This window comes from Sebastes umbrosus, chromosome 15 (assembly GCF_015220745.1).
Source record: "Sebastes umbrosus isolate fSebUmb1 chromosome 15, fSebUmb1.pri, whole genome shotgun sequence".
Taxonomy (NCBI): Eukaryota; Metazoa; Chordata; class Actinopteri; order Perciformes; family Sebastidae; genus Sebastes; species Sebastes umbrosus.
In genome coordinates, this window is record NC_051283.1 from 17931766 (window position 1) to 17955291 (window position 23526).

General features: G+C 43.5%; 1 protein-coding gene across 6 annotated transcripts in view; it reads right to left on the reverse strand.

The window, feature by feature from the left end:
- runx1t1 (RUNX1 partner transcriptional co-repressor 1) overlaps positions 1-21751 on the reverse strand; it is a 66825-nt gene extending 45074 nt beyond the window's left edge. For 2 of the 6 annotated variants that reach the window (XM_037795294.1, XM_037795291.1), the window contains exon 1: positions 20917-21750. In XM_037795294.1, the coding sequence (XP_037651222.1) occupies positions 20917-20944 (28 nt within the window). In that variant the 5' untranslated portion in view covers positions 20945-21750. Of the gene's footprint in view, positions 1-20916 lie in introns of all 6 variants that reach the window. The other 4 variants (XM_037795292.1, XM_037795289.1, XM_037795290.1 and 1 more) reach the window with 3 other exon arrangements.
- Positions 21752-23526: the final 1775 nt, after the last annotated feature.

Consider the following 23526-nt stretch of genomic DNA (forward strand, 5'->3'; position numbering starts at 1 on the left):
ACACAGTCGCACAATCTCATGCACCACGTCTCAGGTTCAGGAAGGTAGGAGACAAAAAAGAGGCACAGAAATTCCACTGATCCTCCTTTTAACTGCATTTACCTCCCTTTGTGAGTGCGTGTGTGTGTGTGTGCCCACAACAGTGAGGATGAGAGACAAAGCATCTTAACATTATTGCAAGCCAACAAGCCTCATGCTCCCTAGTGAGCTGCTTAAAATGCCAGTAATGGAGGAGAGAGAGAAAGAAACATAATAAGACACAGAGAGACGAGGTAGAGGCAGATGAGAGCGAAAAATGTGTGTGTGTGTGCTCCACCAGCTCCCATGAGATTTGCGGCCCTGAAAATTACTCACATTCACATGCACGTAGTCAGTCTCTTTAAGCTCATATTTCCTTTCATAAGCAGACATTGATACAATGGATTTAGTTGGTTCAATAAACAGCAGTTGGGAGCTTAACTTCATATCCCACCTTCCAGTTATTGTAATCAGAGATCTGCTATTGATTATTTTCAACGCTGGTGCCAGGAAGGCCTGCCACGCAGCACCAGCATCAGCCAGATGATGCCAGTGCTGTGTGCTGTGCACCCGATTCCACTGTTATCAGGACATTAAATAGGTGTTATCTGCCACTATAAGCACCATAGATGAGGGTCATTAGGAGCCTACTACGCCTACTAAAAGTGAAAGCGTTTGTTGTAAAACTGAATGAAACGTTCCGTTTTGAACACAAACAAAAAGCGTCTTTAGGTTTAGGCAAAGAAAACTACAACTTCTTTAGGTTAAGGCAACAAAAACAATAGTGTTTTTGGCTTAAAATTACTACGTTTCAAAAGTGAAAGTGAAATTTTACACTTGTGAACACAAAGACAACTACTGTACACGTTGTTGGTTTCACACCGGATACGAATCCCGGCCCTCCTGGGTGAAAGCCCTGTGTTTTGTGTACCATCCATCAACCCGATCCGATATTTTATACCTCTTTCGATGATCTACCATGTGAATAGATGATAAAAACTACTATTGGGTGTAGTAGGCCCCTACTGACCCACATCTATGGTGCTTATAGCGACCAATAACTCCTATTTAATGGCCTGACAACAGTCTAATCGGCTGGATCACTTTGACTGGCCAGCCAGCCTGCAGCGTGATCAGTCAGCATGGTGGAAGCTTTGTTTTTTTTTAACCTGATAAGGATTTATTGGCTCACAGCAATGAATGAAATCATTCCATATGTGTGGAAGCGCAGTGTTGCAGTTTCTTTTCAAGTCATTTGTTCTCACTCCTCTGTCCCAGATTGCCTGGAATCAGTCCCACTTTCACCATCTCATCCGCGACAAAAGCATGTAATAACAGCAACAGACGAATGCAACCAAACAAATACTTTAGCGAGAGGCTTTGCCAAAACACATAATCCAACCGACGGCGACAAAAGGCTTAGCAAAAACTCGGCGGCCAAATAGTGATGATTGTGTGCATTGGTCTGCGTTTTGTAATGCCTGTAATTTCACCTGTTTGTTATAATGACATTCCCCGCATGCCGTTTGAACACTTTTTGTTAAAAAGGGGACAAATATATCGGAGGCACTCGCATTGCAAATACCTCTTTTACAATTGTATGGGGATATGAGTCGTGCTGTGTTAAATGACTCTCTCTGTGTGCGAGCGTGTTTGCGAATGAGCATCAAGGGCTCGCTTTACTCGAGTATTAAACAACTTGTCAAGAAGCTGTAGCTTTAAGTGAGCTCGCTGCACCCAAAATAAAGATCTTGTCTCCTCTCCTGCCTCCTAACACCCCCCCATCACCTCCTATTCAGGCTATTAAAGAGTCATTCTCAATATATGGGTTAATATATGTGCTTAAATTCAAAACAGGCTTTCTTCATACAGGCGCATTAACAAACTGAATAGTCACACAATGCTGATGAGGAGAAAACGTTTCGCTAAGGGGATTTCAATGGAGCGCCGAGGCTGTTTTGTGTGGGACGCAGCCATCCTGTGTGTGTCAGCCAATGTGTGTGTGTGTGTGTGTGTGTGTGTGTGTGTGTGTGTAAGGGGGGTTAATGGCTTCAATGAGAAAGAATGGGAGTGACTTTTTTGTGGAAGACTTGATAAACTCAATAGAGCTTTGGAGGGCCCACTCAATGATGAGTCAATGAGGTGGACTTGAATGGTGGGGGTGACGGAGTGAGACACACACACACAAAACGCTCTCTTTCTCTCTCACACACACACACATGAACACACACACACACACATTGAAGTCCCACGAGACAGCCTCTGGTCGCTCGGCATGTGTAGGTTTAATGTCGCAGAGTGATGTGTGTGTGAGAGAAAAGAGGAAGGGAAGCAAGAGAGGTATGCAAAAAAAGAGCAGAGATGCAAAAGGATGTAAATACAGGGTTGTGTTTGGACAGCACACACCCAGACATGTCTGCCTCCTTCCCTCGATATTCCCTCTCCTGTCTTCTTTGCCCACTAACCCCTGCTTCTGTGCTGTCTAAAATTGATGTGTGGGTATCTTTGTGTGTGTGTGCACAGCCTACAGAACCCCACACAGTTTACACCCCAGTGGAGACCATTAGTGATTCTCGACCAGACACACAGGGAAGACAGTCTGAGAGAGAGAGAGAGACGCAGGAAAAAGAGGCAAAAGTGTAGCAGAGAGGGGAGGGGAGACAGAATCAAGAGAAGAAGGATGAGAGAAAGAGAGAGTCGGTGACAGACTGGCAGACTGATATACAGACACACACACAGATGGGAAGATAAATGAACAGATATTCTGGCAGCGCTACACAATGCTGAGAGAAAAGGAAAGGGAACATCAGGGCAAACGTCAGTACTCTTCCTCTCTCTGCGACTTCATCTCCCTCTCTCCCCGTTCCCAGTCAAAGGATCGACCAAAAGATGGCCTCAGCTTTAGTGCGATCTGATGTAACTCGCCAGAAACAGAGTCTCAATACTGCGTATCAAACGTAGTCGCAACCCAGTCATCAAACTGAAGAGGGAGGCTGTGTGAAATCTGTCCAAAGTGTGTCAGACTGTAAGGTGGACTGCTAACAAACTCCAGTCCATGTACGTCATTAATGAAGGGGATATTCACAACCACTCCAGTCAATGGATAATGAAGAGAAGAGAAGAGAAGAGAAGAGAAGAGAAGAGAAGAGAAGAGAAGAGAAGAGAAGAGAAGAGAAGAGAAGAGAAGAGAAGAGAAGAGAAGAATATTTTTGGCTTCATTGGGCAAAAATTCCATAATAAGCTTTCAGCATATTGTAATTCAAGTGTTCATATTTGATCAGCGCTGCCTAGTTTGACTGTTTGATCGGAGTTTGCGAGTGATTGACAGCTGCTCAGAGACGGCAAGGCTCCAGCTCGGCTCTGATTGGTTGTTTTCCTCCGGTCTGTGAAATCTTGCAGATGCCATTAGGAGCACCGGAGGACACAGAGGCACATCATTATGCATTAATATGCATATTAATTACACATACACATTAATATGCATGCAATACTATCAGGATATAGTGAGCGTTTTATAAAAATAACTTTTTTTCTAAATCATATTTGCTCCATTTCTACCTTTAAAGGAGACACCTCTAGAAAAAGGAAGGTCAAACGACAAGGTAAAAAGGTAGAAGGACGTATGCAGAGAGAGGTGGTGAGGGTGAATGAAAGAGACAGGAGGGAGGAGAGGAGTTAAAGAAGGAGACCAGTTTGTGTAGAAGTGCAATGGGCCACAACAGGCGCTCCACTGGGCTGCACTCAACTGCACTCTGCCTCCTGGTCACTAATTGCCCATGAGAGTATATATGTGTGTGTGCACGAGCACGAGCACGACGGCTGCATGTGAACAACAACTCTGGAGGAAGGGAGGTTACATATGGGGTTGGCCTTTGTGTGTGTGTGTGTGTTGATGGAAGTGAGAAAAAAGGGGGGGTGGAGCTGCAGAAAGAGAGCAAGTGAAAGCGAGTGTAGTCAAAACGGTGCAATCAGCGGAGTAAAAAAGCGAGCGAGAGACTCCCTGTGTGTGCGGCAGGTCCCCAGCCATCTGGACACTCTCCTCCCTCCCTCCCTCCCTCCCCCCTCCTTTTCCTCTCCTCTCCTCTGCCGACTGGTGTGCTATTCATGGCGGACCCATTTCACCTTTCAGCGTGTTACGCCCGCTCGCCACAATACATGCTAATGAGGTAGAACAAATGACTTTTTTTGCTGCGGGTGCATGCATGTGTGCGGGCCTGCGTATATGTGTGAGTGGGAGGATGGGGTTGCTGAATTCTTCCAATCTCAGCTGCTCGCTGCCAAAACCGCTCGCTTAACTGCCGTACGAGTTGTTAATGGTTATGCAGAAAGCGCCTTCGCTTCCTCACCTGGAGGCACAAAATAGCGGCAGATTACTGACACATGATCTGATGTCTTTTCGCACACAGATGTTTGATTTCTAGAGCGCTGAAAACAGTAAACTCTCCAATATATCCAATAATCCTTTTTACACTAGTCCGGGGAGCTGTAATTTGAATGCACTTCCCGCTGTGCCTCAAGGATCTATAGCAAATAAACCATATGATCACAATGGGGAGCTACCCCATTTCATTTCAGCTTGGGCATCCTCAACCGCTCCTATAAATCCTCACTCACGCGGCCTCCTTCCATTCATCCAGCAGCACTGAGTTACTTGGCCCAGTTCCGATCTGATCTGCTCGGCGATGATAAAGTGGAGAGGTGGCTGTCAGTAGAGACAGAGGAGAGGAGAGAGAGCGCGCATTTCCAGTTGTCTGTAACACAGACGACACCAGATGAATGGGGCGCTTGATTTGTCGCAACAGTACAACACGAGACTGACATCGGCAAGAGAAGTGGCGACAGGGAGGAATAAAAAACAAGCAGGGAAGAAAAGGGAGGGTGTTGAAAGATTGAGGTGAAAGATAGGAGATGGAGAGAAAAAGAGAAAAGCATTTGTGAAGAATAGATAGAGAGGGAAAAGACAAATGCACAGACAGAATGGAGTACAGTTTGTCAAAGACAACTCCCCTTCAAGTCTTCCTTGAGTTGCTATTCTCTTCTCTGTGAATCACTGGGTGGCGCTAACGATACATCTGAACACCTGCCAACTCTCTCTCCTTCCACTCTTCCTCTCTCTCTTTCCATAGTGAATCACTGTGACAGCCTGGCTTGGATCATAATTAACCGGGTGCAATAGCTATAGTGTAGCAACACGCCACGGAGAGTGAGTAGTCTCAAAGGGAAATAATCACAAGGCAGAGTGGACGGAGTACATAGTTTAGAGAGCTGCCACAAGGTACGATGGTCGTGGCGGTGATGAATTAAACCTGCAGTAGGCAGAATGTTTTTGGCATCATTGAGCAAAAATTCCATAATAACCTTTCAGCATATTGTGATTCAAGTGTTCTGAGAGATAACTAGACTTTTGCATCTCCTCATGGCTCTGTTATGAGGATTATGACATGACTGCCAGGTCACAAACTTTCTCATTTTACAGCTAAACAGTACACTACAAGATGTTTCTGAAAACATTTGAGGCGAGAAATAGGCATTACAGTAACAGAATATTGATTCATATTTGATCAGCGCTGCCTAGTTTGACCGTTTGATCGGAGTTTGCGAGTGATTGACAGCTGCTCAGAGACGGCAAGGCTCCACCTCTGCTGTGATTGGTTGTTTTCCTCCGTTCTGTGAAATCTTGTAGATGCCATTAGGAGCACCGGAGGACACAGAGGCACTTTATTTTTTTTCAGATTACCTGTCTCGTGCTTTACTGTCGGGATATAGTGACCGTTTTGTGTGGACACAGACGTTTAAAGCACACGTACATGCACTAAAATGTGTGTTTACATCAGATGCGTGTGCTTCACTTCAGTTATTCTTAGGGGTGGGGAAAAAAGAAAAGGACTTTTAGAGCTGACTCATTTGAGTATCATTGTCTTCACTGAGGATGTGTGTTGCTGCTTGGCTGCTGATAAAGTCAGTGTTGGACTATAAGGTACCAAATTATCCTAAAAAAAATACTGCTGACCATATTTGTTAGTATTACATTAAACCACCAGTGCCTTTGCTTTTTAAAAAAGTTGAAAACGAGTATTTTGATGACTTGATTTGTATGTACATGCGGTCAGTGTTTCCTGTCTCTGAGCCAGAGGAAAGCCATTCATTGTTATGCTACATGTAAAATACAGATTTGTCCTGTCCAGCTGTGGAACAAATTGTGTTATTAAGTTACTTTAACACCCAAGGCATCCAATTAAACTGCCCGATTTCTCCTCATCAAAGCCACACTTGGGAAACAACTTACATGGACGTAACAGTTTCCACAAAAATACCCCTTAAAAAATCAGTTTCACGGCAGTTATGACGGACTAATGGAAACGGTGCCACAGTTCCTTTAACTAGCACAGCAACAGGAACCAGGCCATTCCTGGCTCCCCTCCCGGCCCCCGGGGGCTCAGGGCCCAGCCCAAGTCGCCACACAATGGGCCGGCAGAATGAGAGGAACCGCCGGCCATCCAGAGATAGCCCCGCTGGTCAGGAACCAGAAGGAATCTGGAAGGAGGGGAGGGGGGGGAGAGAGGATGGGAGTCCAGAGGATGGGAACCCAGGGAGCAAGGGAGAGGAGAAGGGTGGGGATGGTTGGCTGGTCGGGGTCAGGATGTGTGTGACGGGGGACAGCGTTTGTGTGTGTGTCTATGTGACAGAGCTGTTCAGATAAATGTCTTGTTCCCATGCAAAAACAAACTCAGTAGCACGCACACACATTACACTCATTCACCAGTTGAAACCGGATGTTTCTGCTTGTTTTCAGGTAATTAAAGTTGGAACAGCGACTGTGGGATTGAAGGCGGATGGAGGGTAGCTGATGGAGGAGGAAGGTGGTGGTGCGACCGATGGCCCCGGGCCTGACCCCACTGCTCTGGCTGCTTCCCTGGGTAAGCAGAACGTCCTATCTGGCTTCTTCACACACGGCCTGGGGCTTCAGACAATGAGTCAATGAGTGTTCTCTGAGCTTTCTGATGGGACTCAGCCATCGAGACAAACAGTAAAAAGTATAAGAAGTGAATTAAGCGACAGTGTGAAAGAGGTCTGAATGTGGCCCTGGTCCTCCTGACCAGACCTGCTCCCTGCTCTATTTTGGGGATCTTGGGGGTGAAACACATACATACATTATGGTCCCCACTGTTTCCATGACAACTGGTGGACCACATTATGCTCTCCCAACTGTCAAAGGACTTTGTAAATGTGTGTTTTAAAAAGTGGTATTTAAATAATGTAGTGCTGGAACGATTAATTGATTAGTCGGTTTGAGTCATTTTTAAGAAAAAAAATCCAAATTCTCTAATTCAAGCTTCTTAAATGTGAATATTTTCTGGTTTCTTTACTCCTCTATGACAGTAAACTCAATATCTTTGAGTTGTGGACAAAACAAGACATTCAATGACGTCATCTTGGGCTTTGGGAAAACACTTATTGACATTTTTCACCATTTTCTGACATTTTATAGACCAAACAAATCAATTAATCGAGGAAATAATCAACAGATTAATCGACAATGAAAATAATGATAATTTGATAATAATTCAAAATGTACCTTAACGGGAGATTTGTCAAGTATTTAATACTCTCAACATGGGAGTTGACAAATATGCTTGCTTTATGCAAATTAATGTATATATTTATTATTGGAAACCAATTAACAAGGTACTGCATTTAGCATTAAAAATATGCTCAAATCATAACATGGCAAACTGCAGCCCAACAGGCAACAACAGCTGTCAGTGTGTCAGTGTGCTGACTTGACTATGACTTGCCCCAAACTGCATGTGATTATCATAAAGTGGGCATGCCTGCAAAGGGGAGACTCGTGGGTACCCATAGAACCCATTTTCATTCACATATCTTGAGGTCAGAGGTCAAGGGACCCCTTTGAAAATGGCCATGACAGTTTTTCCTCACCAAAATTTTGCGCAAGTTTGGAGCGTTATTTAACCTTCTTCGCCTCCCACAATCTAGCATGACATGGTTGGTACCATGAGCACAACCTCAAGAAGATCGACTGCGTTAATGCTTTGAAGAAATTAGTGGCGTTAAAACGTATTTGCGTTAACACGATATCATCACGTTAACTTTGACAGCCCTAGAACTTAGAAATATATTTTCGCACAGAACAAGGCTATTCTTAAAGTGTAGTTGTGCAAGGAAGGGACTGCGTTAGTGCCAGTAATGATTACAGCAACCAATATCTCAACATATCAACGTACATTATATGACTAAGTACGACATCTCTTTTTGTGTTCTCCTCTCTCGCCCTGAACCAGACTGGCCATGTGTCTGGCTGGTAAAATAAAACACTGTCCTTGCTTCTTCCTTTTGCACAAGTACTCTCAGCCACTAGAGAGAGATACAGAGAAGAGACTGTACAACATTTCCCAAATCAAAACCACTCAGCAGTCTCACAATTGATGGTTTTTCAGGGGATGGAGAGATGTCGGAGAGTGTGGATGTGGATGTGGATGTGTGGTTCTACATTCTTCTGTGCCTACAAATGTGTTTGTGGCGGAGGTGTAACTTGTGTATTATGCAGAGGTATACAATATTGTCACTTCTGTTGCTGCCATTTCTCAGGGAAACTCATAAAATGACAAATGTTCCCTTCTGTAAATGAACTATTTTATTAGGATCTGTGAATTCATGAATGTATTTTTCCTACACATTCGTATTCCAGCAGATCCTGATTTAATTTGCGGGGTGTGAATGAAAACACTGCCATGTTTGAAATGAGAAGAAGCAATACATTTCAAAATCGCTCCCCTCGCGAGGCACATACAGGAGCGGTTTTGTTTATTTCCTCATTACAAAAACAATAATTGTAAGTCTCTCTATCCGTTTTCATGAAATAAGGCGGCCTCACATCATCTGAAATGCTCTTTTAGCTGCAGGCTGTGTCACATTTTACAAGCTTTCTTCCACATACCATGAATACAGCATTTTTCCCTAACCTCTTAATCCCCAGTTGCACTATAATTTTCTATTACAGTAGAGCGGCTATATATAGTGTAAGTGGCTCGCATGTAGCTGTGGTTAAGACTGGCTGTGTGAACTCCCTGACATGGACTAGTTAAATATATGTTGACTGATTTCGCGTGTTATTTTTCCTCAAATGCTGAAATGCTTCCAGCGTGGAGGCGGTTTAACATTAGTGGCATGTCTAAAAAGAGAGACAGAGAATCTCAAAAACACATTAGAGGTCTGAGAGCCGAAGCTTGTATCCGAGCTCAGCAATTTGGGAACTCATAAATGTTGTTGAACATCTCGTACGGGGTATTTCTCTCTGCCTCCATCCCTCCCTCTGCTGCTCGACTCTGTGGCTTCTGGCATCAGTCTCCAGCGGTTTAGAGTCACTCACAAATGTGCCCCACTTGATTTTCTCCATTTCCCACTTTCTCTGTTTTCAAGGTCTTGTTCTCCAACTGGCATGGACAAACGGGCTTACATCAGAGCCACAAACACACCAGACCTCACTCACCCTGCTTAATAACATGGCCTTTACTCCAAAACACGGATTGTTCCCACCGGTCTAACTGAGTACTGGTAGCTAAAGTCTCACAGTCTGTGCCATCAACAGCTCTACAGTAAGTTAGTCTAAAGTTATTCCTCATTTTTCTTGCGTTTTCCTACGAATGTCCAGCAATACGTGTCAATTTCCACTGGTTACATACACATACACACGTTTTCAAAATACACTTCCATCTTCACAGGAAACAGCTTGGTTAGGTCTAGGCAACAAAACTACTTATTTAGGTTTAGGAAAAGGTCGTGGTTTGGGTTCAAATAACTCCAGAAGTGGCGTGATTTAAGTACGGAAGCTACGTGAAAAATAAATCAACGTTGACTTCTGGTTTCACACGGGGTGAGGACACCGGCCTCCTTGGCGAAAGTCCGGTGTCTTTTGACCCACCCATCCACCTCGACCTCCCTACACAGTGTTTGTCGCTCTTTACACTTCTGGGTTTACCATTACATGGAAAACACACAAATTGATTTCATGGGATATATACAAATTACAGTGCATTACTTTCCGTGGGTATAGCTATGAATGGTGTATAACGGTGTAGCCCCCAACTAATGAATTATTATTATTTGAAAATATTTCAAATATTTCAAACATGCAGATGTTTACATCTCAAAACAATGCCATAAAGATGAGTTTAGTTTTTGTTCTAGCAATGACTTTGCACGATGGATATCTTATTTCGAAACAAATCCTCATTTTCCTGTCTCGTCTCCCCACTTCACCTTGCTACACCTCTCACCTTGTCGCCGCTCTCTACTCTATGCTCCCCACCCCCTTTTGTAATCACCGTCTAATCCTTTGCAATCAATTCCCCGTGAAGATACCACCTACCCCCAACATACACACACGCTCACACACACAATCAACCTAGTGTGTAAACAGAGGTCTTCAAGACACAAAAGCAGCCAACACCGAGGCTCAATCCTCATCTTATCCATAGACTGTAAATAAGAAGTGGACATAGTCACCGTGACTGAATGAGACATTTTTAGGCAACCAAAAGGTCATAATTAACTTTAATGAACTAAAAACACACTGTAAAAGGGTTACATTTCTAAGACGAAAAACACAGATAACTCCCAGACTGGACAACACCGTGGTAGCGACCTGTCAATCACAAGGTAGCCACGCCCTAAATCATACCCTGCTTTATTTGACCCTAAATGGGACCATAATTTACTAAATGAACATTTTGATGAAAACTTGAAACTAGCAATTGAGACCATAAACTCATGTTTACAATGTTTACTGAGGTAATAAATCAAGTGAGAAGTAGGGTCATTTTCTCATAAACTTCTATACAATCACACTTCTTTTTGTAATGCATGAATGGCATGAATGCAAGTTTAAAGCTCTTGCACAATGGCTTCACTTTTCAGACCCGGTGGTTGCCCACTGTACTCAACACACTATTAATAGAGAGATGATTTTTGGTAACATTGTGGTTGCATCACTTGCACTACAAAAAAACACTTAAATAATATTCAATCATTTCAGGTCGATAGAGGAGTTCTATGAAAACAGACAACAGGTAAATGTGTCATTGAGTTCTATTGAATTATTAAAACCAACAGCGTACATTTAGTGTAATCCCTTTTATATGGTAATGGTAAACAAACATGGGATCAGGATAAACACACATGTCATGTGCTTGAACCATTGTGTGTGTGTGTGTGTCCTCCACCCGTGATCAGCTGGTGACTTGGGTCTTGTTATTGTCCTATCAGGCAAAAGCCCGGGGCAGTGCACGACTAATGCATTAGCGTCTTTGGCAGTCGGGGGCATCTGTCGTGTGTTGAATGCATGTTTCTGTGTGATTGTGTCTTGTAGCCTTGGGCAAAGTGGCAAAGACTTGTTACATCTAAATACAGAGCCAGCATGTGTGGTATAACTTAAGAGGTTTTTCTCTTTTATCAGGCCATAAAAATAGGCATTATCAGTGGTTATAAGAGTCAAATCAGGTGTTTTTTTGCTACTCAACAACAATAAAACCTAATTCTAACTTTTAGTTTAGTATGACCTGAATTCTGTTGCATATAGCGGACCTTAATAACCAAAGCTTAATGTTTAGAGAAACCTGTCACTTTGATGAACTGGTAAAAAATGGTACATGCTGTGGTCTCAAAACGTATTTGACGCTGCATTTTACTCTTAATGTTCATGTCACAAAATTGTGAGACCGTGTTGTGTTACAGGAACAACACTGAATTAATAGAACATAATTGGCGGCAACAATGAGCTCAGCGTGCTTTTGTTAAGCCACTAAATGACAAAAAAGTAGGACGAGGGTATGTGGTGGAATGAGATGTTGTGTTCGTGCAGACAAGAAACAGAAGCGAAAATGAGTATTTTTGAACTTGTGCGTGTTATGTATGCGTATACGGGTCTGTTAATATGACACCCTATCAAACACACACCAGTAACACCGTGCACCACCTTACATGGCACACTTAAAAGCACGCTCTGCATGCCTTCATTTCAGATTGACAACCCTGCCATATGGTGCTGAGCTGCGTGTCTTTTGTCTGCATGTTCAACTTCTTACTGTGAGCATGTGAGATCTGGTGAGTGCACACCTGTGTGTCTGTTTATAGCTGTGTGTGTGTGTGTGTGCGTGCAATATGAAGTGCAGTTCAGCTCTGTGTGTGAGACGGTTTAATTCGCAAACATAAAGTTGCAGCTGCGACACAATACGCCATCCCTGCGCAGCTGTGAATTATTATGTGGACAATTTAATATTGCCAAAGAGGAAATTACTGTAAGATCTTAATTTTGCTGTGCTGCTAAAGTGTGCAGCAAAATGTTTGTGTGTATTCGTTCCCAAATAAACATGTCTACTTCCTACAAGTGAATTGATGCGTCTCCGATTCTATGCTCCTAAATGAGTAGCAGAGGTGCAGACAGAGACCCAAGGGTCCTACTCAAATGCTTAAGGGGAAGAAGGGGCTTTCCTCTCACTAAAGCATCTTCAAACTAACAACTAAGCAATAATTTGTCCTCTCACAGGGGAGGCATAAAAACCAGAGCCTCAAATTCTTTGCAGTTATGGAAAAAGTGAAGAGAGAACAAAAAAAAAAAACAGCCAAAATACTTTATCTCCCCCTCTAACTGAAAGTTATTACATTTTCTGAATGGTATGACTTTCTAATGGTTAGCATATGTGAGTATGTGTGCACAGAGAGAGAGCAGTAGTTGAGGCTAAGTTAATAGCACAAGCAGAGGGGGAACTGGGAACCCTTGGCTTATAAAGGATACTTGTTTCCCCGCCGCACCGAAAACCAGATGTTGATAAAGAGACATAGGGGGAGGAGAGAAGACAGATGGGCAAGAAATTACCGTCACTTGGGCCAAAACATCTTGAAACATCTGCAAAAAAATTTCGGACCGTACAAGGGGAGATGGATTTATGCTCTCTCCTGGATTTTTTATTGCTCCGTGAGAGCCCTTCTCCCTCCTCTGCTCCCGCGCCTTCTCCCCAGTCAGCGTTACCAGGACTAAAGAGTTTCGCCGCAATCTGGAGCTGTTTAAATCCTGGAGAAAAGCTCGGATTCTTCCACAAATGGCTTTATCGTGTAGAGAAGACAAACATGTCCGTACACCGCAGGAGCCATAAAACTTCAGAGAGCGTCGCGGCATATGCCCAAATCTGCACGAGTCCGCTATCACGCAGACTAACTCGATATAAAACACTATAAATGTCAAGGTACATAACAATACGGACAGCGGTGTGTGCGTGTAGACATCCTGCACATGTGGGGCCAAAACATATAATTCATATCATATTTCTAAAAAAGTGGAGTTTGGTTTCTATGGAGACACATCGTCTATGCTACTATGAAACGCGCAGCTGAGGATGACACGTCCATATGGCGAGAGTACGACAGAGGGGAAGAACAGATGCTTTGATGAAAGGGCTGTCAATCGCAAATCCATAAGAGCAGCTGGGGTCACGAATGTATATCAGATGACACTACAGATAGATAGATAGATAGATAGATAGATAGATAGATAGATCTGTATCACACATATACAGCTCTTGAGATCTCTATCTATTCATCGATACACTGCTACAGCCTCACACCTAATCCACACAACTCCCCCTTCCTTTACTTAACCACCATTTTCAGCCAGAAAACCAGGACTTTTTTATCCCCTTGGAGAAAAAAAACCCCAGCGGTTAGTGTGATTATTCTGCAGCATAATCGTCTTTTTTTCGGAGGTGGAAATGCCATCAAATATCATTTTTTGTTGAGATAAAATGGACTGTAATTTTGTTCCCGGCGAAGACTGCATCGACTGTGAGCATACAAACACGACGCGGGGTGGCCAGCGACAATTCAGGCTATTGAAGGTTGGATGTGGGGGGAGGAAAATACTGGGGACAGGATGCACTAGAAGTTAAACAAAATGGGGCTTTTTACTTGCCCATTTTGGTGGAAAATGGACCAGCTCCTTTTCATTTCTTTATGTAACCCCCACTGCCTCCTCTGCCACTCTCCCTCTCTCTCTCTGAACCGATTTCCAAAATGGCCCTTCCTCGAAAATAATTGACACTCTGCGTTTATCATCTGAGGCACCTGCTGTCGGTTTGACAACAAAACAATCGGGACGGAGCGAGCGGCCGTCGTCCCATTGTCCCGTCTCCCTGTTTGTCTGTGACACTAACCGACAACAGCTGGAAGCCCTCTCCTCCTACAATACCCATCATGCAAGTCAAATTCAACCACAAAAGAAAAAGAGCCTCATTATTTGGCTGCAGTGGTGTGATTTTTAACCAGCAAAGAGAGGAAATGATGATTTTGTTGTGTCTGTGTGCTGATGGTTGATAAAAAGCAAGTGGAAGTCCTAAAACAACAGCGGATCCGTCTGCTTCGCAGTCGTCGACTGTATTTTATTATCAAAGAAGCGCGTCTTAAATGTAGATGGCAGTTTGCACCTACTCATACACACACCCACTACACACATAAACATTCACAATATGTGAGCCCATCTCCTCCACACACACACATAGCTGAACACACACACATCCCCATCCCTCTTCTTCTCTCTCTAGCTGTAATTGACTGAACACGTCAATACTCGGAGGGAAAAAAACAGAGGGTCCACTGTCTGCATCTATTGATCGGCGCTCCTCTCTCTCCCTGTCTGCTGATCTTAATTACACTTCTTTTTACCAGGCTAGCCGGGCCTCCACTCCAGCGGCTGCCCTTTTCATAAAGTGTACCGTCCAAATCCATACATCAAAATTAATGAGCGAGAAAGCCCGAGCTGTAAATCAAATATGAGGGGCATCGGAGCTGATAAGCAGGGTTGGTGAGCGTAAATTATGTTCTTTCTTTTTTTTTTAAAACACAGGGAACAGAAAGGTAGAAAGAGAATTATTTTCACATGCAGGTCAACGTTAACAATGTCGAATTTTTATGGAGGAAGCAACCTCGGTCTGGGTGATTAAAAGCGCTAAAGCGTGACGGGGCTGAGGTGAGGTTCCTCCCCGCCCTCGCTCTCCCTCTTTCTCATCCTTTTTCCTCTCTCTTTGTCTCCTTCTTTGTCAATTTGTCAGATTTTCTGCCTGCCTGTTTGTTTGTTTTAAGAGCTGTCTGTCTGCGCCCACCCCTCCACCTCTCTCTCTCACACACACACACACACACACACAAGGACAGAAACGACTTTTATGGTCAGGTTTTATGGACTGGCAGCAAAGCGAGCCGGTCCATTCTTCAACAATTGTCCTCTCGTGAACTAGGGAGGAAAAAAAGGCTCCTAATCGCACAGTTTCACAGCTCATACTCGCCATCAATCAAACCCGTCTGTGTGTCCTCGGCATTTGTGTGTGAGCGCGTGCGTGTGTGCGTGCACGTTCCCACCTTCCAACATCCCAAACCTCTCCTGCATCACAAAACAAAAGCTATTAGAGATGGCGGCGCGGTAATCTCCTTCCACGTGCCCCCCCACACACACACAAACACACTTTTCATACAAACCTTCACAAAAGACATACGCAACCACACACACGCTTCCACTACCACCACTGAATCCCTTCCACTGTCTGAAATTTTAAATGTAAATCAGGTGACAGGTGAATATTGAGGAGGCGAGCGATAACGGCTAACATCTTCACTCAGCCACATTATCGCCGCTCCGCATCACCGAGAAGAAGTGCCCATTCAATATCGCTACCTTTGGCAGAGTGCAGGGAGAAACACACTTCTGTGTGTCCCTTTGTATTCATTAGACACACTGTATAGACACCTGCATGTGCACTTATACGCTCACACACACAGTCACAGAATCACATCCAGTGGCTTATCTTTTGGAATAAGAAAAGGGGCTTGTCAGGATGGCACATTGTATGTATGTGTGTGTGTGTTTGTGTGTGTGTGTGTGTGTGTGAGGGGAAGGCAATGTGCATTAGGGCGATTACAATATCAGCCGACTCCAGATGGAGGCAGGAAAATAAACAGTGGGAGAGAGAGAGAGAGAGCGTGAGGGGAAAGACATCATGAGAAGGAGCCTAAGAGAGAGATTCTGTGTGTGTGTGTGTGTGTGTGTGTGTCAGTCTGCCTGTGTGCGATACAGTTTGAGAAAGTGAAGTTAATTAGCAACTCAATCCCAGTCTATATAGAGAGGACTGAGAGAGCAGTGTGTGTCCTGCACATGTCTATCAGTGTGTTTTAGTCCAACAACCCTGAACTATAATGCAGATTCAGCCAGCTGTCTGTATTTAACAACACTGCTAGTACAGCTGTCTCTACTGTATGTTACTGCTTGTACAACAGTTAAACCTGCAGTAGGCTGAATGTTTTTGGCATCATTGGGCAAAAAATCCATAATAACCTTTCAGCATATTGTAATTCAAGTGTTCTGAGAGATAACTAGACTTCTGCACCTCCTCATGGCTCTGTTTTCAGGCTTTAACAAATCTAGTGGCCCGTGACCGGAGACTTTGACCAATCACAGGTCATTTCATTGAGAGAGTGTTCCTATTGGCTGTGCTCCGGCTGGTGGGCGGTGCTTGGTATTTCCTCAACTGATCTCAACATGGCTGCCGGGTCACAAACTTTCTCATTTTACAGCTAAACAGCACACTACAAGATGATTCTGAAAACATTTGAGGTGAGAAATAGGCATTATAGTAACAGAATATTGATTCATATTTGATCAGCGCTGCCTAGTTTGACCGCTTGAACCGATCGGAGTTCGCGAGTGATTGACAGCTGCTCAGAGACGGCAGGCTCCAGCTCGGCTCCGATTGGTTGTTTTCCTCCGGTCTGTGAAATCTTGCAGATGCCATTAGGAGCACCGGAGGACACAGAGGCACATGATTTTTTTCAGATTACTGGTCTCATGCACTACTGTCAGGATATAGTGACCGTTTTATAAAAATATATTTACTCCATTTCTACCCACTGCTGCTTTAAGGGAAGGAAGAAGAAGAAGGAGCTGGATTTGGTCACAATCAGGAACAGATCTATTATAAATATGATTCATATACAAAATGGCTTAAACCTACGAAGAATTAACTGCGTCAATGAAACTTGACGAATTGTCAGACTCTGCCCTGTTGGCCTCTTCTTCACTCGTCCCATAAGTCTCATGTTATCTGGAATAAAAACACGAACGAGGCCAATAAAATCAGTTTGTAGTGCTCACTGTTGACTCTGACATTAAATAAGCCCCCGTAAAGGCCAGCTCACGACTACAATAAAACAAAGACCTCTTGCTTTTGTGGAGAGTTGCACACACACACATACATATACAACACACTTGCACACAAATCCATACACAGAACCACACACACACACACACATAGATGCGAGTCCTTTTATACCGCTGCTGCTCTTTCATGGGTGATGAAATTCAATAAGCAGTGAAGAGAACTGCCCTCTCGCTGATAACCATCAATGGGCCTATCGATCTACAAGGCCGTGTGTGTGTGTGTATGTAGACACACACACACATACACACACGCACACACTGACTCCATCTATAATTCACTCTGGGACTTGGTAAGAGATGGCTCTGAATAATCAGAACAGATCTATATATCTTGAAGGAGTGCACGGAACGGTGGTTTTAGTATCCAATTCTGCTGCTGACATTTGACCCCGCTGACTTCAAATGCAACCTGTGCCCATTTCAAAATGCACTAAGAATCTCTACCTTTATACTCCATTTATGCAATTACAGAAGGAATGGCAATGACTGATGTATGTTTTTCCTTGAGTGAGTTAGCAACAACCCTTCCAGATTGAACTTCAGGACATCATGTAGGAGGAAAGCTGACTTATTCCAAGTACTTATTATACAACAAACAAACAACCAAAACTGTCTAACTCTTCAGAACACACAGTATTTATAGCATATAGTGTGCCCAGCCCATAAATGACATTGGACCTGCATGCTAGACAAAACCAACATGTCAAACAAAAGATGTTTAGCTTATCATTTTCTCAAATTGGCTCAGTTAAAACCAAATGAGCAGCACGCTGAAACAATACAGGTGATGCAATTTTTTCTGGACATCATCCAACACCGGGCCTTATTTGCCTTTTGGTGGGAGAGTATTTGCATCGACGTGTTTAGCTGCGAGGAAGTCGAGCCTCATACAGCTGACACGGAAACACACAAGGGGGCTTCTTCATGATGTAGCCGGCGTATTTGCTCTGTTGAGTCATCATCACTTATTCACCGTACAGCAAACCTGGACCGCATCCAAACGTCTGTGTGTCATACTTAAAAGAAGTGCTTTGTAATCGCATCACAGCGCCGGAGAGCCTCAATATGACTCTGTGCTAAAGGAGAAATCAGTTTGTTTTTTTCCCCCTCTGTAATAATTCATTGTTTGAGGCTCTAAAAGCAGTGTTTGAATGCACCAACGCTATTAACTGTGGTAAGCATCAAAAAGCACTAAAGGAAAAAAAAAGCAAATAATCAAGCCAAAGATGTGTCTGTCCACATTCCTGTCACTGTGCACTCCTTTTCAACCTGCCAACCAGGGGTTTATAAGTGTTTCTGTGTTGTGTGTGTGTGTTTGAAGGCGAGAATAAAATGGCTGCCATCATTTTTGCAAGGCCACGTCTGTGTCTGTGAGCAGCGGTCGGATGCGTTTGACCCTATAGCCTGAGAGCTGGAGGGAGGAGGAGGAGAAGGAGAACAGGTGTGAGGCAGGCTGGTGGCTGGGCAGATGGCCCCCTGGAAGTGATGCTGCTGCTGCAGAGCCTGGACCACAGAGAGTTAGCAGCTATAACGTTAATACACGCCTGTTTATACAGCGTGCACGGACATGTGCGCAACCACATGCAACCACAAACACAGTGATAACCTGCAAACAGCACTTATCATTTACTCTCCCCTCATCACCAGCTTTGTTTACCTTTCATTTACTCCTTCTGTCCCTCTCTCTCTCACTCTCTCTCTCTCTTTATCTCTGTAAACACACACACTCCAGGTAATGGTCTTTTCAGTCCAGTCACTACTTAAATGGAAGTCCCAGTGGTTAAAGAATGGGAAAAAAACAACAACAACAGATGACACAATAAATGAGGGCCAGGGTAACCAATTCAATATGAGCACTGCAGTAAATAATAATGATAACTAATACTGGATCTCCATTTGGATCACTAGATATATATGCATCATGACAGCCCAATAAAAATACTAGTGCCTTGGATTCACAGGAGATTTTCTAATTTTAAGTTGTTGATATACATCAATGCAATTGTATCTATATTTAACTGGGCAAAGACTCCATCTGTCACGCTTTTAAGAGGAGTTAACAATCACCCTCTCGGATGCCCACAAAGCTTTGCATGGGACTATTCGGCATGCGTAAAAAATGTCCAAAGCCCTGTGGGTTTGCAGGAGATATTTTGCTCCCTCTCTAATCCGAGCCGTGAGAACAGTCGGTCGGGCATCGACAGCAGGTTGAGCCCCAGCAGCCTCCCTCAGCCTCCCTCCCTATATAACCCGCATGTCTGCTCTTTTCCCAGTCGGGGGAAAACATTCCCACTGGAGGAAAATATAGGAGCCTGAACCCTTTAATTTCAACCCGACGCCACTCCATTAAAAAAAAGAGAGAATCTGTTTAATTTGTTGGGTTTTTTGCGCTTTTTTGGTTTTTGTGATGATGACTGAGATTGAGAGTTCACATGGATCTGAGAAGATGCGTTTGACAGTTGTGACAGAGCTCAGGAGGATGTTTTCGAATTCAAACTGTGAAATGCAAAGTCTCTTTTATTTCTCTACTCTAAGAGAGCAAAGGGAGAAGAGGAGATTCACTGAACAACAGAGGGATGCATCCAGAATGTCTCTCCAACAAAATTGTAAAACATCAACAACCACAATTTCTTGGAACACAAATGATTAATAACATTTTGTTTCTTTTAGAAACTATACTGAACATTTGTCATCAAGGAATATTCTACTCAGTCAGTGAGATAAGGGGCTTGTGTTTTCATTTCTGATTTGAAACCCTGCATGCTCTCAGCACTCCGTGGCACATTATTATTGTCTATCCTCGCCTCTCCTCGCTATAAAACATATGCGTAAATCTGAGTGTCCATGCTTTCTGGGGGATTATCAGATGATGTGAAGGCTACTTCACTTCTGGAAAATGGGTCCTGACAGATCTACAGGGAGTCACCAAACTTGATCCGTGAATTTAAGTTGCCTGTTGAACCCGAGAACAAACTCTCCATGCTGGGGGTCAAGCTCATGAATTGATATCTGCTTTTTAATGGACACAGCAGGACACAGCTGGTGTCACCATTTAAACAAACCCAACCAGCAATTTATGAAAAGCTAATTGTTCTGATAACACAAAAACTGTGAACTGGTTTTCCAAAGTGTAGTCCTCAAGACACAATACTGATGGGTTTAGTAGAATAATTAAATAAGTAGTAATGTTGGGATATCTAGCCCATCTTCAACTTCAAAATCACCAAAACAAAAAATCTATTTCCACTGCTTCCTCAGCCTGTTTCTCCCATTTAGACTGAGGTGCATAACACACACTACATACACTATTACGCACAGCACAGACACGCATTGTTCGCTTCTGCAATGGATTTGTCATCGCAGACAATGAAAATAAAATACAAAATCAATAGAAATAGGATAATGTAATTGCTGGCAATATAGGTTGTGTTTTTTTTTATACTTATCATTCTGGAGCACCAGCTGCTTATACTTTACATGAAAACAAATCATACATGTCAGATCTTATAGTGGGGCAGCAGCTATTTTGTGTTTTTTTCCTCAATTTTGGTGCACACATGAGGGCTCCAAACACACTATTGAAAAATATGTAAAATCACAAAAGCAAGAGAGAGGTCACTTACACTGAAAAGAGGCAGAAATTCCCACCATGCGGTACGTTGGTGTGAGAGGGCTAAATAATTTCCAGTCCTTTTGACAGTCCTTTGCGAGCTCCCCTCGATGATCCTGCTCGTGTCTGGAAGACTGAAGCTGCAGAGTCCTTCCAGCTCTCAGTTGGCTCTGGCGGTGTGTACTTCCAGCAGCTCGGAAATGTGGTTCAAACTCCGACAAAAAGAAGAAGAAGGGCAGCTGCACGGCTTTAGCAATAAAGTGATCAGTCACTGGGGATGTTCAGGATGGGAGCAGTGTTGTAAAAGCGCAGAGCTGGAGGAGAGAGAAGGAGACAGAGATGGAGAGGGAGGATGCAGTATAGTGCGCAAGGACACTCGTCTGGTTTCTCTATCCGCCTTTATGTACTTTTCCTCCAAAAATCCTTGAAAACGTCGAGTCGGTCTGTAGAAATTTTTGAAATATGAGAAAAATTGCATGCACACACACCCTCGGTCAAGGGGCTCCTTGTTTTTCTGCTCTCCGTTGGCGTGATGATGAACAGGAGTAGCGGCTCTCTGCCTCCAGTCGGCGGTGCGCAGCAGAGCCAGGTGGCGGTGGGAGGGACCTGAGGAGGAGGAGGAGGAGGAGGAAGAGGAGGAGGAGGAGGAGGCGACTGGGCAGCAGCTCAGCCAGCCAGCATCTGTGTGTCCTAAAACAGGTTTGGAGAAGCGGGGTCAGGTCAAGTCGATGTGTTTTTCTATACTGTACCAGCAGCTCCTGAAGCTTCTTCACGTCAAGGTTCTCCCTGGGAGATCAGGGTCTTTACCTGAGGACGCAGGAAATGTGTCATCACATATTATAGGCTATTAGTTGAGAATTAAAGGATAGGTTCACATTTTTTCAAGTTTGTCTCAAAAGAATACTTACATACGATATGATACAACTTTACTGTCAGTTTGCACTGAAATTCATTTTGCATCCATAGACAGCTCAGTTTGAGAAAAAGTATACATACAATAGACGTACTGTTATCATAGACAGACAGACAAGTAAGACCCATCAGACAAAAAAAACAAAACATTGTGGCACACGGGTATGTTGTTGTTTTTGAGTGAGCCATAGACCATAATCTCAAAAGGGTAATGATCCCCGCCAGTGTCAGTGTAATCCACAGATGATTCATCTTACACATCACATGCAGACATTTCGGACAGACGGCAACAACAGTAAACAACAATTAAGACATTTAATAGGACTCGAACAGAGCTAGCCCAGGACGCGGTTCGCAGCCAAGCAGCGCACTGCACTTCCGCACCGTTTTTACCCAAGGACGCACGAAATGTGTCATCACATATTATAGGCTATTAGTTGAGAATTAAAGGATAAGTTCACATTTTTTTCAAGTCGGTCTCAAAAGAATACTTACATGCCCATAGCATCATTGGGTGCTGCAATTGTTTCATCTGTCCATACTGGCTGTGAGAAAATGTCTTCCTAATGCATTTACAATAGGCTAAGTGATGGGGGACAAAATCCATCTTTATCATTCGGTCCAAAAATGCATTCAAAGTCAAAATACTCACTTGACCGCGCCCCCTTTTTGGGGAAAGAAATGCGCTGTCACATATAAAGAGAAACAGGAAAATGCTAAAAAAGCTGTTATGTAGAAGGTTATCTGAGGTTTTCTCAGTGAGATTTGAGGCACATAAGATACGTAAATACTCAATGACAGTGTGGTAAATCGCTAAATGATGCTGTGACAGTTACTACTGATGGATGGCTAGCTTGAGTGGGAGGCTGCTGCAGTGAGTTAGTCATACAGTAATGTTATGGCAGCATCAGTCTGTCATTTTCAACTAAATCTCAGCCTATAGATCAAACAGTTGGCTATAAACACGTTGCACACAATACATCACAATATATCACAATACCTGGTGATTCAACCAAATATGTATAGATGTTTGAATAAGCAATATCCGGCCACTGTGTTGGATGGGGGAAGACTGAAGGGACTTTGCGGCGATCAACCTTTATTTATTAAGGTATTGCGAATGCTCAGGTTCAGACAAAGTCGCAAAATAATTATTAGACATGTGTATAAAACAAACATTTGTTTAACTAGAGATACATGCATACAAACTTGTCAAAATTACAGTCCAAACAAACGTCAAATTGAATTAACTTCTATGGTATCGATTTTCTATCCCCCAAAAAAAGGGACGTGGCCGCGATGTTTTGCGAAGTACCCATATGTGCCGATCTGATGTGTGGAAACTTAGCGTATGAATCACGACAAACATGAAGAAGCATGTGACTTCAACATCAACTGAAGAGACGAAAACATCAGATCTGTGTGGAGCAATGAGGAGACTGTAACCTTCATAAAATGAATACCTGAAACAAACAGAGATACCATATTGTCATCTTGTTTTCCACATTGTTACCAATAGTTTGAGGCAGGCGCTCTATTAATTATGCCATGTCATTGCGTCGTCTGCAATGGTTTAACGGCACCCGACTGGACAGTTATCTCCACCAGCTGTCTTATCTCTTATCTTGATGCTTTCAGCTCCTAATACTCGCATGCAGTAGTGGATGGAAAGGCGCATTAATTCACATGTTCTTTTGCTGATTTTCTGGAA